At 37.9% G+C, this 14,014-nt stretch overlaps 1 protein-coding gene across 1 annotated transcript in view; it reads left to right on the top strand.

The window, feature by feature from the left end:
- TMEM71 (transmembrane protein 71) overlaps positions 1-13,267 on the top strand; it is a 38,465-nt gene extending 25,198 nt beyond the window's left edge. The window contains exons 10-12 of the mRNA XM_053558272.1: positions 7,324-7,385; positions 7,502-7,537; positions 12,717-13,267. Coding sequence (XP_053414247.1) covers positions 7,324-7,385; positions 7,502-7,537; positions 12,717-12,808 — 190 coding nt within the window. The 3' untranslated portion in view covers positions 12,809-13,267. The remainder of the gene's footprint in view (positions 1-7,323; positions 7,386-7,501; positions 7,538-12,716) is intronic.
- Positions 13,268-14,014: the final 747 nt, after the last annotated feature.

The raw sequence follows: 14,014 nt of genomic DNA, 5'->3' as shown, positions 1-14,014 counted from the left end.
CTGCTTTATTCTCAGTGTCAGGGCTTCTCAATATTTGCTGAGTCAATAAAATAAAGGTGAATAGTTAAATCCGGAGCTCCTGATGGTCCTTGAACTCTGCCCAGCAACTGCTACCTGCTCTTGAGTCCCACATCTTGGGGACCGAGTATCTCAGCCCCACTTTGTATCTTAAAAAAAAAAAAAAAAAAAAAGCAGCTCTTCAAAGTCCTAGATCCCCTCTCTTGAGATACAAATTTAGATCTACTGAGAATTGGTGTTTCAAAATAGCTTCCCAGATAATTGTGGGGTTTGAAAAGCATTTTTAGATCACAATGGGACCAAAAGAACAAAAGGGGGGAAGGAGGTCCTATGGTTAAAAATAAATTTGCAAAATTATGCATTCTATATTCCAAGTTGGAGGATCGTAATCTGTATCAGTATAATAGAGGTTCAGTGAAATCGTGATGAAGACATGTGTGGCTTGATTTCACTTGGTGTTTTACCAAACCTCCAAGTTGAATATGGAAGACTTTCTTTTATTTCACAGAACCATTGATGTCCTCGAGTTAGTTTTTGTTTAAACTCCCCCCATACCCTTAAGCAATGACACTTAACTCTCAGTCCTTTGAGAGTGAGTTGCACTTTGAAACTTGCTTCCAAAAAGTATGAAATGGGCTCGACACCTGTAGGTCAGTGGGTAGGGCACCAGTCACATGCACTGAGACTGGCGGGTTCAAACCCGGTCCGGGCCAGCTAAACAACAATGACAACTGCAACAACAACAACAAATAGCTGGGCATTGTGGCAGGAACCTGTAGTCCCAACTACTTGGGAAGCTGAGGCAAGAGAATCACTCAAGCCCTGAGGTTGCTGTGAGCTGTGACGCTATGGCACACCACCAAGAGCGACCTAGTGAGATTGTCTCAGGAAAAAAAAAAGTATGGAAAAGAAGAAGGGGGAAAGGTAAACTTACAGGGAAGAAACTGAGAAAACACTAACTCAGTGAACAAGTCAGCATCAGCAGCACTAAGATATGCCTCATGTCCTTTCACATGTGACAGGATTAATAAATTGTGGTATGTGTATACCATGTGGAATATTACTCAGCTACAAAAAATAAGAGATTGTCTTATCTCTTGCAACAACCTGGACAGATTTTGAGATTATTATCCTAAGCAACATATCACAAGAATGGAAACATGAGTATCATAGGTACTCAGTACCAATTTGAAAATAGTAGATTAATAACTACAGGCTCACATGAGAGAAAAACTAACTTAAATTCAAATAGAGGGAAAGAGAAGGACTTGGTAAGTTCCCACCCATTGGGTACATTGCACGGGTATGTGGCACACTTTCTGGGTGAAAAACACAACTACAACCAGACTTTAACCTTACAAAAGCAATTTATCTTAATGTGTGTACCCCCAAATTAACCTGAAATTAAAAATAAAAAGTTATGTCGATTGCATTACCCTGGACACAAGAAGAACGTTTCATTTCACTTGTGTGATCTTGAAAACTTCAGTTTAATCATGAGAAAACCAGCAGAAAATCTCAAATTGAGGGGCATTCATCATATTAAATGATTAGCATTCCTTAAAACTGGCAAGGTCATCAAAACTAAGATGAGTCTGGCTACATGTAACATGGTAACCTAGATGGGTTCCTGACCAGAGAAAGGAAAAGACTGGCAGATCTATTTTTAGATCTCTAAGTGTTCTCCAAACATCTTTCCAAACGGAATGTATTAATTTGCATTCCCACCAGCAGTGTAGAAGTGTTCCCTTTTCTACACATCCACGCCAACATCTCTGGTCTTGGGATTTTGTGATATGGGCTAATCTTACTGGAGTTAGATGGTATAGGAATATACCCAGAAGACCAAAAATCACATTATAACAAAGATATTTGCACCAGAATGTTTATTGCAGCACAATTCACAATTGCTAAGTCATGGAAAAAGCCCAGTGCCCATCGATCCACGAATGGAATAAATTGTGGTATATGTACACCATGGAATATTATGCAGCCTTAAAGATGGAGACTTTACCTCTTTCATGTTTACATGAATGGAGCTGGAACATTCTTCTTAGTAAAGTATCTCAAGGTGGAAGAAAAAGTATCCAATGTACTCAGCCTTACTATGAAACTAATTTATGGCTTTCATATGAAAGCTATAACCCAGTTATAACCTAAGAATAGGGGGAAGGGGGATAGGGAAGGGGGATAGGGAGGGGGGAGGATGGGCGGAGGGAGGGTGATTGGTGGGATTACACCTGCAGTGCATCTTACAAGGGTACATGTGAAACTTAGTAAATGTAGAATATAATTGTCTTAATACAATAACTAAGAAAATGCCAGGAAAGCTATGTTAACCAGTGTAATGAAAATGTGTCAGACTGTTTATAAAACCAGTGTATGGTGCCCTATGACCGCATTAATGTACACAGCTATGATTTAATATTAAAAAAAAAAAAGAAAAAGGATAAGACTGAACCCAAAGGAAGCACAGAGTTGAGATAATAGCAGGCCACCAAGGTTGTTTCCTTAAGTGTGCCAAATGCACCATGGTAATATAAGAGGCTAGTCAGAGAACATTGGCTGAGGGCCACCTGGGAACCTTCTGAACTGTATTTTGCAATTTTTCTGACTATCTAAATTATTCTAAATAAAAAGGTTATTTAAGTAAAAGGGATTCTTATAAAAGAAGTACTGACATGGGCAAGAGTGTAGAATTTTCTTACAGATAGGCCAGTGACAGATGACAGGAGGGTCAATGTGATTACACACAGGTTGAGCATCCCTTACTCAAAATGCTTACGACCAGAAGTGTTTGGATTTTGGAATTTTTTTTGTTAGAGATTGGAATATTTAAATATACAAAATGAGATATCTTGGGGATGGGGCCCAAGTCTAAACACAAAAATTCATTTCCGTTTCATAGGCACCTTATACACATAGCCCGAAGGGAAATTTATACCATATTTTTCATAATTTTGTGCACCCATCACACGAAGTGTGGAATTTTCCACTGTGTCATCATGTCGGCACTCAGGGAGCTTTAAATTTTGAAACATTTCAGAATTCAGATTTTTAGATTAGGGATGCTCCAAGCAAAGCAAAACGAATCAGTTATTACAAGGGCAAGAATAGTGGTCAATAGGGGGTAATTAGGAGGGTATAGACTGGAAGGGACATTGAAGGGACCTTATAGAAAACATTCTTCTCTTAATCTGGGTAGCAACTACAGAGGTTTATGTAAAAAATAAGTCAAGATATGCACTTTATATACTTTACTGTACATATGTTAGAGCTCAATTTAGAAAAAGTTTTAGAGATGCATGTGTAGAGCTGCCTAGATGGATATCATCAGATTTTAGTGATGACTGCTTATGGATGGTGAGTTTTTAAGGATATTTTCCTTTATCTATTTTTCATCTCTTTCAAATGATTCATATTTTGAAAATAAAAACAGTAAATACATTATTTTTTAAAACAATTAATCTATCCCTTAGTGGGGGGAGGGGGAAACACCTTTCAGACTGGGAAAAGTCCAACTGTTTAGTAACACACTTTTTTGGGCAAGGTTGTAGAGTAGCAGACATATTGCTTTATGACTGGTGAATTTTTTAACAATTTATACTTAAAACCCCTAGGTAGGGAGGTTTGACATCTTTTGCCAAATTTAAAATCGCATATCTGCTTTGGCCTAGCCATATTCTTTTAAGGAATTCATTTTGCACATATAACAACGTAAAAAGTAACATACATAGAATGCTATTTACTGTGCTTTTAAATAGTTTCAAATTTTTTTAAAAGGTTATTTTTAGATATTATATTCACAAACTGTCAGTTAGTATAATGCTTTCAAGGTTCCTCCGCATTGTAACATTCATTTTTATGGCTCAATAATATTCCCATGTAGGGTGATGCCTGTGGCTCAAGGAGTAGGGCGCTGACCCCATATACGGGGTGGGTGGTGGGTTTGAGCCTGGCCCGGGCTAAAAACTGCAAAAAAATAATAAAAATAAAAAAGATGTTCCCACGTAGACCTCATTTTTGCTGTTCTGTTCACTCATTCATCACTTAATGAATTGTGCCCACTATTAGATCATTATGACCAATGCTGCTATGAACATGGGTGTACCAGTTTTTGTGTGAACATATGCTTTCCTCTTATCTTGGGTAAATACTTAGGAATGGAATTTCAGGGCATATGGTAATACTATATTTAAAATTTTTAGGGACTGCTGAAAAGCTTTCCAAATGGACTGTATTATTTTACATCCCACCCACAATGTATGAGGGATCCAAGTTTTCCTCATCCTTGACGTCACTTGTTATTGTCGGTCTTTGGGGTTAGAACCATCCTAGTGGCTGTGGTGTGATATTTCGCTGTGATTTTGATTTACATTTTCTTGACGGCTAATGATGTTGACCGTGTTTTCATTGTGTTTATTAGACATGTGTGCTTCTCTGCAAATATCTATTCAAGTTCTTTGCCCAATTTTTAATCTGGTTGTGTTTTTATGGGTTGAATTATGAGTCCATTGTACATTTTGGATGTTAACCTCTTACCAGATACGTGATTTGCAAATATTTTCTCCTGTGGGTTACCTTTTCACTCTGTTGATTGTGTCCTTTGAGGCGCAGAGGTTTTAAGTTTTTTATGTAGTCTATTTTTTGTTGTTGTTGCCTTTGCTTTCTATGTCAAACTGACTAAGTCATTGCCAAATCTGGTGTCATGAAGTTTTCCCATGTTTTGTTGTAAGTGCTTTTATAATTTTATCTCTTACATTCAAGTTTTTAATTCACCTCCTGTTAGTTTTTGTTCGTGGTCTAAATTAAGGGTTCAACTTCATTCTTTTGCATGCAGTGTAGTAAGTTTTGAAACTGGAAAAGTGTGAGTCCTCTATCTTTCTCAAGATTATTTTACTTTTTTGGGGTCCCTTGGACCTCATTTTTGCAATAAAAAATAGAAATAATTCATATATTCAAATATAGAGGATTGGACAAATAGTTTTCTCTAAACAGAATGATAATCTATTTCAATTGCACTTCACAACTGCATTAAGTGATAAAGTTAGAGTGATGGGGGACAGAGAAGAGGGAAAGAGGGAGGGAGATCTGTACCAATAAGGACTTCCAAGATATACGTTATTTGTAATTAGGAAGCACAGCATTGGATACAGCTGTCCCTAAGGATACTCAGGATTGATTCCAGGACTTCCCTTGGATACCGAAATCTTATATAAAATGGCATAGTTAGTATTTGCATATAACCTACAAAGATCCTCTTGTATACTTTAAATCATCTCTAGATAATTTACAAAGCAAGGTACATGCTGTGTAAATAATTGTCACTCTTATTTTAAAAATTCATAATTTGTATTAGTGTATTGTTACTTTTATTTTAAAAATGTTTCTAATTTTTGATTTGTCGAGTCCGTGGAACAGGTAGATACGGAGGGGCAACTGTATTTGGAACGCCATCTAGTATGGTGATACGTATTTGTCATTTTGTTTTAAATTATCTATGTTTCTTACTTATTGCAGTTCTTTTATTTAGATGTGTAGGCAGATGGGTTATGACTTAACTTTATTTCAGGATAGAGACAATAATTACTTTATTAAATGGAATGTTCATTTGTGAAAGGGAGTGGTAGGCTGGGTGCTCTGGGTAGCATTTTTACAGTAAATGAATGCCATGGGATTTAGAGGAGTGGGTAAACAGACCTCTATCTGCCCACTGCTGTGCCTGTGGTTCAGATGTATCTTGAGGGTTTTTATTTATTTATTTTTTTTTTTTTGAGACAGTCTCACTCTTGCTCAAGCTGGTCTCAAACTCCTGAGCTCAAGCAACTCACCCACATCAGCCTCCCTGGGCGCTAGGGTTACAGGTTGAGCCATCATGCCTGGCCTATCTTGAGCTATTACAAGTAGCCTCATAACTAACTTTCCTCCCACCAGCCTTGCACCTCCTTGTGTCTCTCTGAGACTCAATCAGATGACATATATAAGTCCAGCTCCTTAGCAAGCTTCAGATCTGCTTCTCCCATCTGCCCACCATCTTTCCATCCATCCATTCCTCTCCTCCAGAGCCCAGCAGTGTCAGACACCCTGTATTACCCGCCCCAATACTCACCTGTTAAACACAAAGTTCCTTTATAATTCCTGCTTTTGTAAGCACTCTTGGCACGGATGGAATAGCTTCCCCCTTAATTAAATCTAGCTGGGGGAACATCTACTCCCAGAGTGATGCTAAACTGCCTTAACTTCCTTTAGTTTTCTTCTTCCTGCTTTAGTTATTTAAACATTTGTATCAGTATATATTCATGGATTTTCCTTTTATACTCTGGGTTACAATCCGACATATATGTTGTTGACTTTCTTGCTCAAATTGCTCCCACTTTTGCTATTGGGATACTCTTTCCTGTATCTTTTTCACATATTCCTATTTTAAAAAACTTTCTCTTGCTTCTGGCACTACCAGAAGACTCATCGTGGGTTTTCCCTGCCTGGCCCTGGGCCATTTTCTAAGAATCCCTAGTTCCTTTTATTACAGAATATTGGAAACCAAGATCTAGGTGTTGGATGTGCTTGGTGCTCCTGGGACGTTATTACTTTAGGTCCTGCCAGTAGATGAAATGAGGAAACATGTATAAAGATCAGTTCACGTATGTGTACATATCAAAATTATCTCTGTATCTGTCCATATATATTAAGCTTAATGAGTTCATATTGACATATCTAACTCTAGTCCAGTACCACATGGCTCACTCTGCCCTCAACGGAATTACATGCAGCCTCCTGCTCCAGCAGGAGGCAGCCAGGTGCCCACCGGCAGCCATCTACGCAGGTACTTGTTCAATCTTAGGACAAGCATACAGAAGTCTCAATCATCTACCCACACCTGACTTAGAGTTCCAGCTGAAATTTTCTTTCCCAAAGTTACTTAGGCCAGTGCCTTTTTCTCCACTATGACCCATTTTGAGTTAAGTTTTGCAAAAGTTATGGTATAGATGTGGAGGTTTATTCTTTTGCATGTGACTATCCAATAGTTCTAATACCTTTTGTCAAAAAACAAAAAACCCTATCCTTTCTCCTTTGAATTTCTTCTGCACCTGTTAAAAATGAGTTACTGTGTCTGGATGGGTCTATTTCTGGTCTAATCTCCTTCATTGATCCATGCGTATTATTTTGTCAATACCACACTATTTTTATTACTGCAGTTTTATAGTAAATCTTGAAATCATAGGTCTATAGTAAGTCTAAAAGAACATCTCAAGGGTTGGGAATGCATAATTTGGATGCTAAACTTGAACATTGCTGTTGTTTCAGATGGTTTATGGAAGGAATATTGGCCAGTGTCTTCACATGCTCACTGCTGGTAATGGTAGCTTGTAAGTATCTGTTTCTAAAATTACTATTATTCCTTTATTTCATTCTAATTTTGGTCATTTTAATTTTTAAATATTTTGTTTCTCACTCAAGATGCTGCAAAATCATTGTTTTTCAGCCTTGCCAGCTATGTCAAAGCCACAACCTGTGTTGGGTGAGTGTTACCTATGTTATCATCACTGTTTGGACAAACATGACCATAATCTGATATCTGGGGAGTGTTTCTGCTGGATAATAGATGGTAATTGCTACATACAGGAAATGTCCTAATTGTTCATCCTGAAAACTACTTTCTGTTCCTGCTGAAATCTAATATCATTCTACATCCTAAATTCTTATAACAAAATAGAATTTTAAGGCTAAGGCAGCAGGACTTAGAAGTGTCCTTTCATATCATTTTAAAAGTGCTTTTATGGATGCATGGCACTGCACTTTATAAATACCTCATATTAAGACCTTTACGTTATAGCTTTCCAAATAGCTGGCAAACTGCCCATGAAATGATCTCAGTTACAAAATGTGATTTCTCTGTCCTCTTACTCATTTTATGATTCCCCTGGGTGGCAAGAGCCATGGCTCAGCATATTTCAAAGGGTTATTGGGGTCTGGGTGAGATGCTCACAGAATTTCAAATAGTCTGCAGAGCACTATCCTCTTACAACATGAACTATGTTAATGACTTTCACTTCAATATGGCTTCCAGGGCAAACTCCTATGAGTTGGAGACCAAGGTCTATAATTCACTGCGACACTCTTGATAATGTTTCCCTATTTATGAAATCTTTGCATTAATTCTGAAATCACAACAGCGTTTACTGAAGATTTATTTTGTTTAGGACTATAGACTAATTGACTTACCCTGCGTGATGCTTCCTATAATTTCTACATAGTCCAGGTTTCTGGGGATGGGTATGGATATAGCTAAGTTTTGTTTAACCTGATATTTAGAAAATTGGGCTTGGCGTATTCCAAAAAGTCCTACCCTTGAAATCAATAAAATTCCTTTAAAACTCTTCTAGGACACCTCCCTCCCTCCCTCCCGGTACAGGAAGGTCCCTGGGTCTATACAAAGGCTTACAGACATAACTTATGCAACATTACTGCAGTTTTGCTCATGTACTTAGCTCCATGGGCTAAGATAATACCCTAGTCAGGAGTAGACTAATAATGCAAAAGATTTTTATCCAAAGAGCCATTTTCAGAAATGAAAACATTACTATGGTTTGTCAGACAATGTGAATTGTTCAAACCGCTTATCTTCAGGTTTTAAGATGGGAAATGCATCCAGAGAAAATCAGGCAAGAGAAAGAAAGAGTATCCAGATTGGGAAAGAGAAGGTCAAACTTTCACTTTTTGCTGATGAAATGACCCTTTATCTAAAAAACCCCAAAGATTCCACCAAGACACTCTTGGAATTGATTAATAAATTCAGCAAAGTCTCAGGTTACAAAGTCAATGTATGCAAATACATTCCTATACACCAACAATACCAAACTGATAGTCAAATCAAAGACTCAATATCAGAAAATAAAACACCTAGGAATATAGTCAACCAAGGAGATGAAAGAGTTCCATAAAGAGAGGAAAGAAATTGCAGATGACACAAATGGAAAATACATATCTTGCCCTTGGATCAGTAGAAACATTACATTCATACTACTTAAACCTATTTTTAGATTCAATGCAATCCCCATCAAAATACCAATGACATTTCACAGATCTAGAAAAGTTCTATGCTTCATTTGGGGACAGAAAAGAGCCCAAATAGCCAAATCCATCTTAAGAAAAAAGATCTTTAAAGTATAACAGTGGGGCTTTAATAGGGATTGCATTAAAATTATATATTGCTTTGGGTAGTATGGACATTTTAACAATGTTGACTCTTCCCAGCCATGAGCATAGTATGTTTTTCCATTAAACATTTTCAGCTATTTCTTTTCTTAGAGTTTCATAGTTCTCTTTATAGAGATCTTTAATGTCTTTTGTTAGATAAACTCCCAAATATTTCATCTTTGGCACTAAAGATGTTCATACCAGAATGTTTATTGCAGCCCTATTCATAATGCTAAGTCATGGAAAAAACCCAAGTGCCCATTGATCCACGAATGGATTAATTGTGGTATATGTACACCATGGAATATTATGCAGCCTTAAAGAAAGATGGAGACTTTACCTCTTTGATGTTTACGTGGATGGAGCTGGAACATATTCTTCTTAGTAAAGTATCTCAAGAATGGAAGAAAAAGTATCCAATGTACTCAGCCCTACTATGAAACTAATTTATGGCTTTCACATGAAAGCTATAACCCAGTTACAACCTAAGAATAGGGGGAAGGGGGAAAGGGAGGGGAGGGAGAGGTGGGCAGAGGGAAGGGGATTGGGGGGATTACACCTGCAGTGCATCTTACAAGGGTATACATGAAGCTTAGTAAATGTGGAATGTAAATGTCTTAGCACAATAAGAAAATGCCAGGTAGGCTATGTTAACCAGAGTGATGAAAATGTGTCAAACAGTCTATGAAACTAGTGTATGATGCCCCATGATCACATTAATGTACACAGCTATGATTTAAAGAAAAAAAGAACCAATCTGAAGGTATCAAGTTAGCAGACTTAAAACTATACTACAAGGCTATAGTAATCAAAACAGCATGATATTGTCACAAAAATACAGATATAGAGAATAGAACTGAAAACCCAGATATAAAGCCACACACATAGAAAACTGATCTTTGACACAAAAGACAACAGCATCCACTGTGGTAAGGAAGCCCTATTTAATAAATGCTGCTGAAATAATTGGATGGCCACATGCAGGAGAATGAAACAGTGTCCATCTTTCTCACCACTCACAAAAATTCAAGATAGATTAAAGACGTAAGTGGCAAGGCATGAAATCCTAAGACTACTAAAAGAAAATGTTGGAAAAGCTCTTCCAGATACCAGCCTAGGGCAAAGAATTTACAAAGAAGACTCCAATGGCAATCACAGCAACAACAAAAATAAATAGGCTTTGATTAAATTAAAAAGCTTCTGCCCAGCTAAGGAAATAATCAACATATCAAGTGGACAACCTACAGAATGGGAGAAAATATTTGCAGACTATAGATTCCATAAAGGGCTACTAACTATCTACAAATAACTCAAGCAAATCAGTAAGACAAATAACCCACATTAAAAATTGGGTAAAAGACATGAACAGAAGCTTTTCAAAAGATAACAGTACTCAGCATCAATAGTCATCAGGGAAATTCAAATTAAAACCATAATGATATATCACCTTACCCCAGGTAGAATAGCTTTTTTTAAAAAAGTCCAACTACCATTTGATCTAGCAATCCCAACTGCGTATTTACCCAAAGGAAAAGTCATTTTATCAAAAAGACATCTGCACTTGAACGTTAATTGCACCCCAATTCACAGTTGCAAAGATGAGGAATCAACCCAAGCACCCATCAGTTCATGAGTGGGTTATCAAAATGTGGTATATGCGTACTATGGAGTACCATTTGACCAGTAAGGATGAGGTCAGGCCTTTTGCAACAACTTGGGTGGAATTGATGACCATTATCCTTAGTATCTAAAGAATGGAAAAATAAACACCACATGTATTTGCTATTAAGTTGGAATTTACTGATGAGCAAAAGCATTGGCATCCTCTCTTGGGGAGCTCTATCAGGAGAGCAATGTTCTTGAGTGTAGGTGGGGCCCATCTGCGCTGGTGTTTGCTGAGGAGCTTGTTTAAGGGCAGATTTCTGAATCCTGATTCAAATTCTTCTGAACCCAAATCTGAGAGATCTTGATTTTTATTATTATAACTTCAGGAAATTGTCTGAATTAGCAATGAGAATCTTGAAAAGATGATGTCTAAAACCTTTGCCTCTTGATTTCTAAAGTGGGATCACTTCACTGACCAAATCCTTTCTGAGAACTTGTGCTCTGTGCTGTATGGAGTGCCCAGTCGAGTTCAGCTGGCATTTCCAGAGTATCTACCATGGCTTAGACAACATTGCTTGGTGCCAGGGGAACAATGCCAAGGCACATGGTGATGCCCTTACAGTAACAGACATGTAGCAAGGTGAAATTGCATTTCAATATGATAAGAGCAATTATAGGGTTAGTATAGAGGCCAAGGGAATAGTAGGAGGGAACTTTCCCCAGACTAGGAGGGGTAGGGAGTGTGGGCAGGAAGGGTTTCTTGGAAAAACCAATATCTGATCTTCAGGGGTTATATCACATGTTTTTTCAACACCTCCCACTGTTGAGCTAATTTTTTGTTCTCTAAGTAAATACTAATCCACCACTTCATTTGAGGGGTAAAATCCCTTCTTTGTTTGTGTACATGCTTTAACTTGTTCTTTTCTTATTCCCGCTTCATTTTTCCCTGTTTTCCACCCAGCCAGCATAATACACATACACAAACACACATGTGGGAGGTAGATAGGTTGACTTCACACACACGCTTGCAATTAAGACTACTAAATTCATTTTGTATCCACCTCAATGCCTTGAAAATAGTAGGTACGCCATAAATATTCATTAAGTGAATGTATGTGCTGCATAATCTCTTGAAGTACTTCCCTGATAGCTGGGAGCACTGCCTGTATATTAAAGATTTTGCAACTCTTTCCCTCATCCATAAACATATTCAGAAGCTAATAGCCAAAGACATGGTTATTAATTTCAAGAGTCAAGGATGACTCACAGGTCTCCTCTAACAATCAAGGATGATACCCTAAGGAAGTGGAGGGCAAGTGCTGCATTTGGTTCAGCAAATAACACAGCAGAGACCCCGCCCCTGCCCATACTGAGCTGTGCAATGTTACATTAGATTCGATGCCGCTTTACCATTTCTTCTCAATGAATGCATAAATTGGGGGATTAAAAATATAGTGAAAACCAATGCGTTACCCTGAAGACTGTGATCCTAAGGGTGGTATAGATGGAAAGAGAAAACAATATGGAATGGTAGCTAATTAAGCACCAGGCAGTGCTGAGAGGTTAAAACTTCTATAGACTTTCAGATGAAAAAAAAAAAAAAAAACACACTAAGGGGCAGTGCCTGTGGTTCAAAGGAGTAGGGCTCTGGTGCCGTATACTGGAGGTGGTGAGTTCAAACCTGGCCTGGCCAAAAATGGAAAAAGAAAAAAAAAAAAAAAAAAAAAGCACAGCACTAGGAACTACTAGAGTGAAAGCGGGAACCAAGCCACTCTAAGTTGAGGCTGCACACTTCCTACTTGTGATTATGCAAGCCCGGGAGTGTGTGGTGATTAGAGACTGCATCTCTCTCGTGTATGGATGAATTATGCATTTTTCTCCTTTCTCTGATCCAGATTTGCCAAAATTTGACAACCATTTAGCAATGCCTCTGATGAATGTCTTCCAACTGGATATCCAGAAATTGTCCGGCTTTCAGTCACCTTAGAATCAGCTGCTTTACTGGGAGGGAATGAGCAATTGGATAATTAAGAAAAAGATTTAATCTCACTGTATTGTTTTTTTTAAATCTAAGTTTTTCCTTTGCAATTGTAATATGCTCATGAAAATATTTCCTTTTTTTGCAAACACCAGCAGTTGGAAGGGAAAGGCCGGGGAATGTGATGGCTCACCTGGAGCAAATGTTCCCTCCTTGTTCCCCAAGGCAGTTCCCAGACATTAGTTTTCATTAGAGAATCCTACGGGGAGCTTGTGACAGGGCAGACTCCTGGGGCCTGCCCACATGCACCTAGGGCTTGATGAAGTGCTTTAATTGAACAATGAGTGTAAGTTTATGTAATTAATGCCAACTTGAATATGAATAAGGGTAGTTTGTACATAATGTTGTAAAAGTTCATTATTCCTCCCAAAGAAGGGGCTCACTATTAGGTGCTGATAGTGGGTGATGGTTGTTTGAAAATGAGCAGGAGAGAGTCATTTTCTGAAATATCCTTTTGAAACAATTTACCAAGTTTTTAATCTTCTTGGAGCTCATGATTCCTTTATTTTCATTGCAATTTGAATGAGAGAGATAATACAGAAAATGTTTTAAGGGCAAAGTAAAGGCAAAATGTCAGAGTGCTTTGAAATGCATGAAAATGGTGCAGGTGTACAATTGACTCAAGGATTGTGGAAGGTGCTTTTTGTTCATTCCTCTCGCTTGGTGCTGTTCACAAAGCAAATACAGCCTGCAATTCAGATTTGTTCTATGTGTTCTGACTAGAAACGCTGGGTGGATAAAATTATCTTTGCTTAAAATGGTAATGCCCAGATACCACTTTTTATATCATTTGCATCTAGTGCATTTGGGGTTGAAAGAAATTTTACTAATAAGGAATATGGAGTCAACATGAAATTAAGTCATTATTTTCCTAATATTGTCTTAACAAATCACTACAAACCAGGTGACTTACAACACCAAGTTATTTACAATTCTGGAGGTCATAAGTCTAAAAGCAAGGTGTTACCAGAGTTGTTTTCCTTCTGGAGGCTTCAAGAAAGTGTTTTCTTGCCTTTTTCTGCTTCTGGCGTCTGCCATATTCCTTAGCTTGTGGCCCCTCCTATTTTAAAGCACACAGCTCCAACCTATTTCTTCCATAACCCATCCCCTCTTCTGCAGTAAAATCTCCCTTTGCTTTGTTAATGGACAATCGAG

The sequence above is a fragment of the Nycticebus coucang genome, chromosome 13 (assembly GCF_027406575.1).
Source record: "Nycticebus coucang isolate mNycCou1 chromosome 13, mNycCou1.pri, whole genome shotgun sequence".
Lineage (NCBI taxonomy): Eukaryota > Metazoa > Chordata > Mammalia > Primates > Lorisidae > Nycticebus > Nycticebus coucang.
Note: the sequence above shows the minus strand (reverse complement) of the source record. Positions and strands in the feature narration are given on the sequence as shown.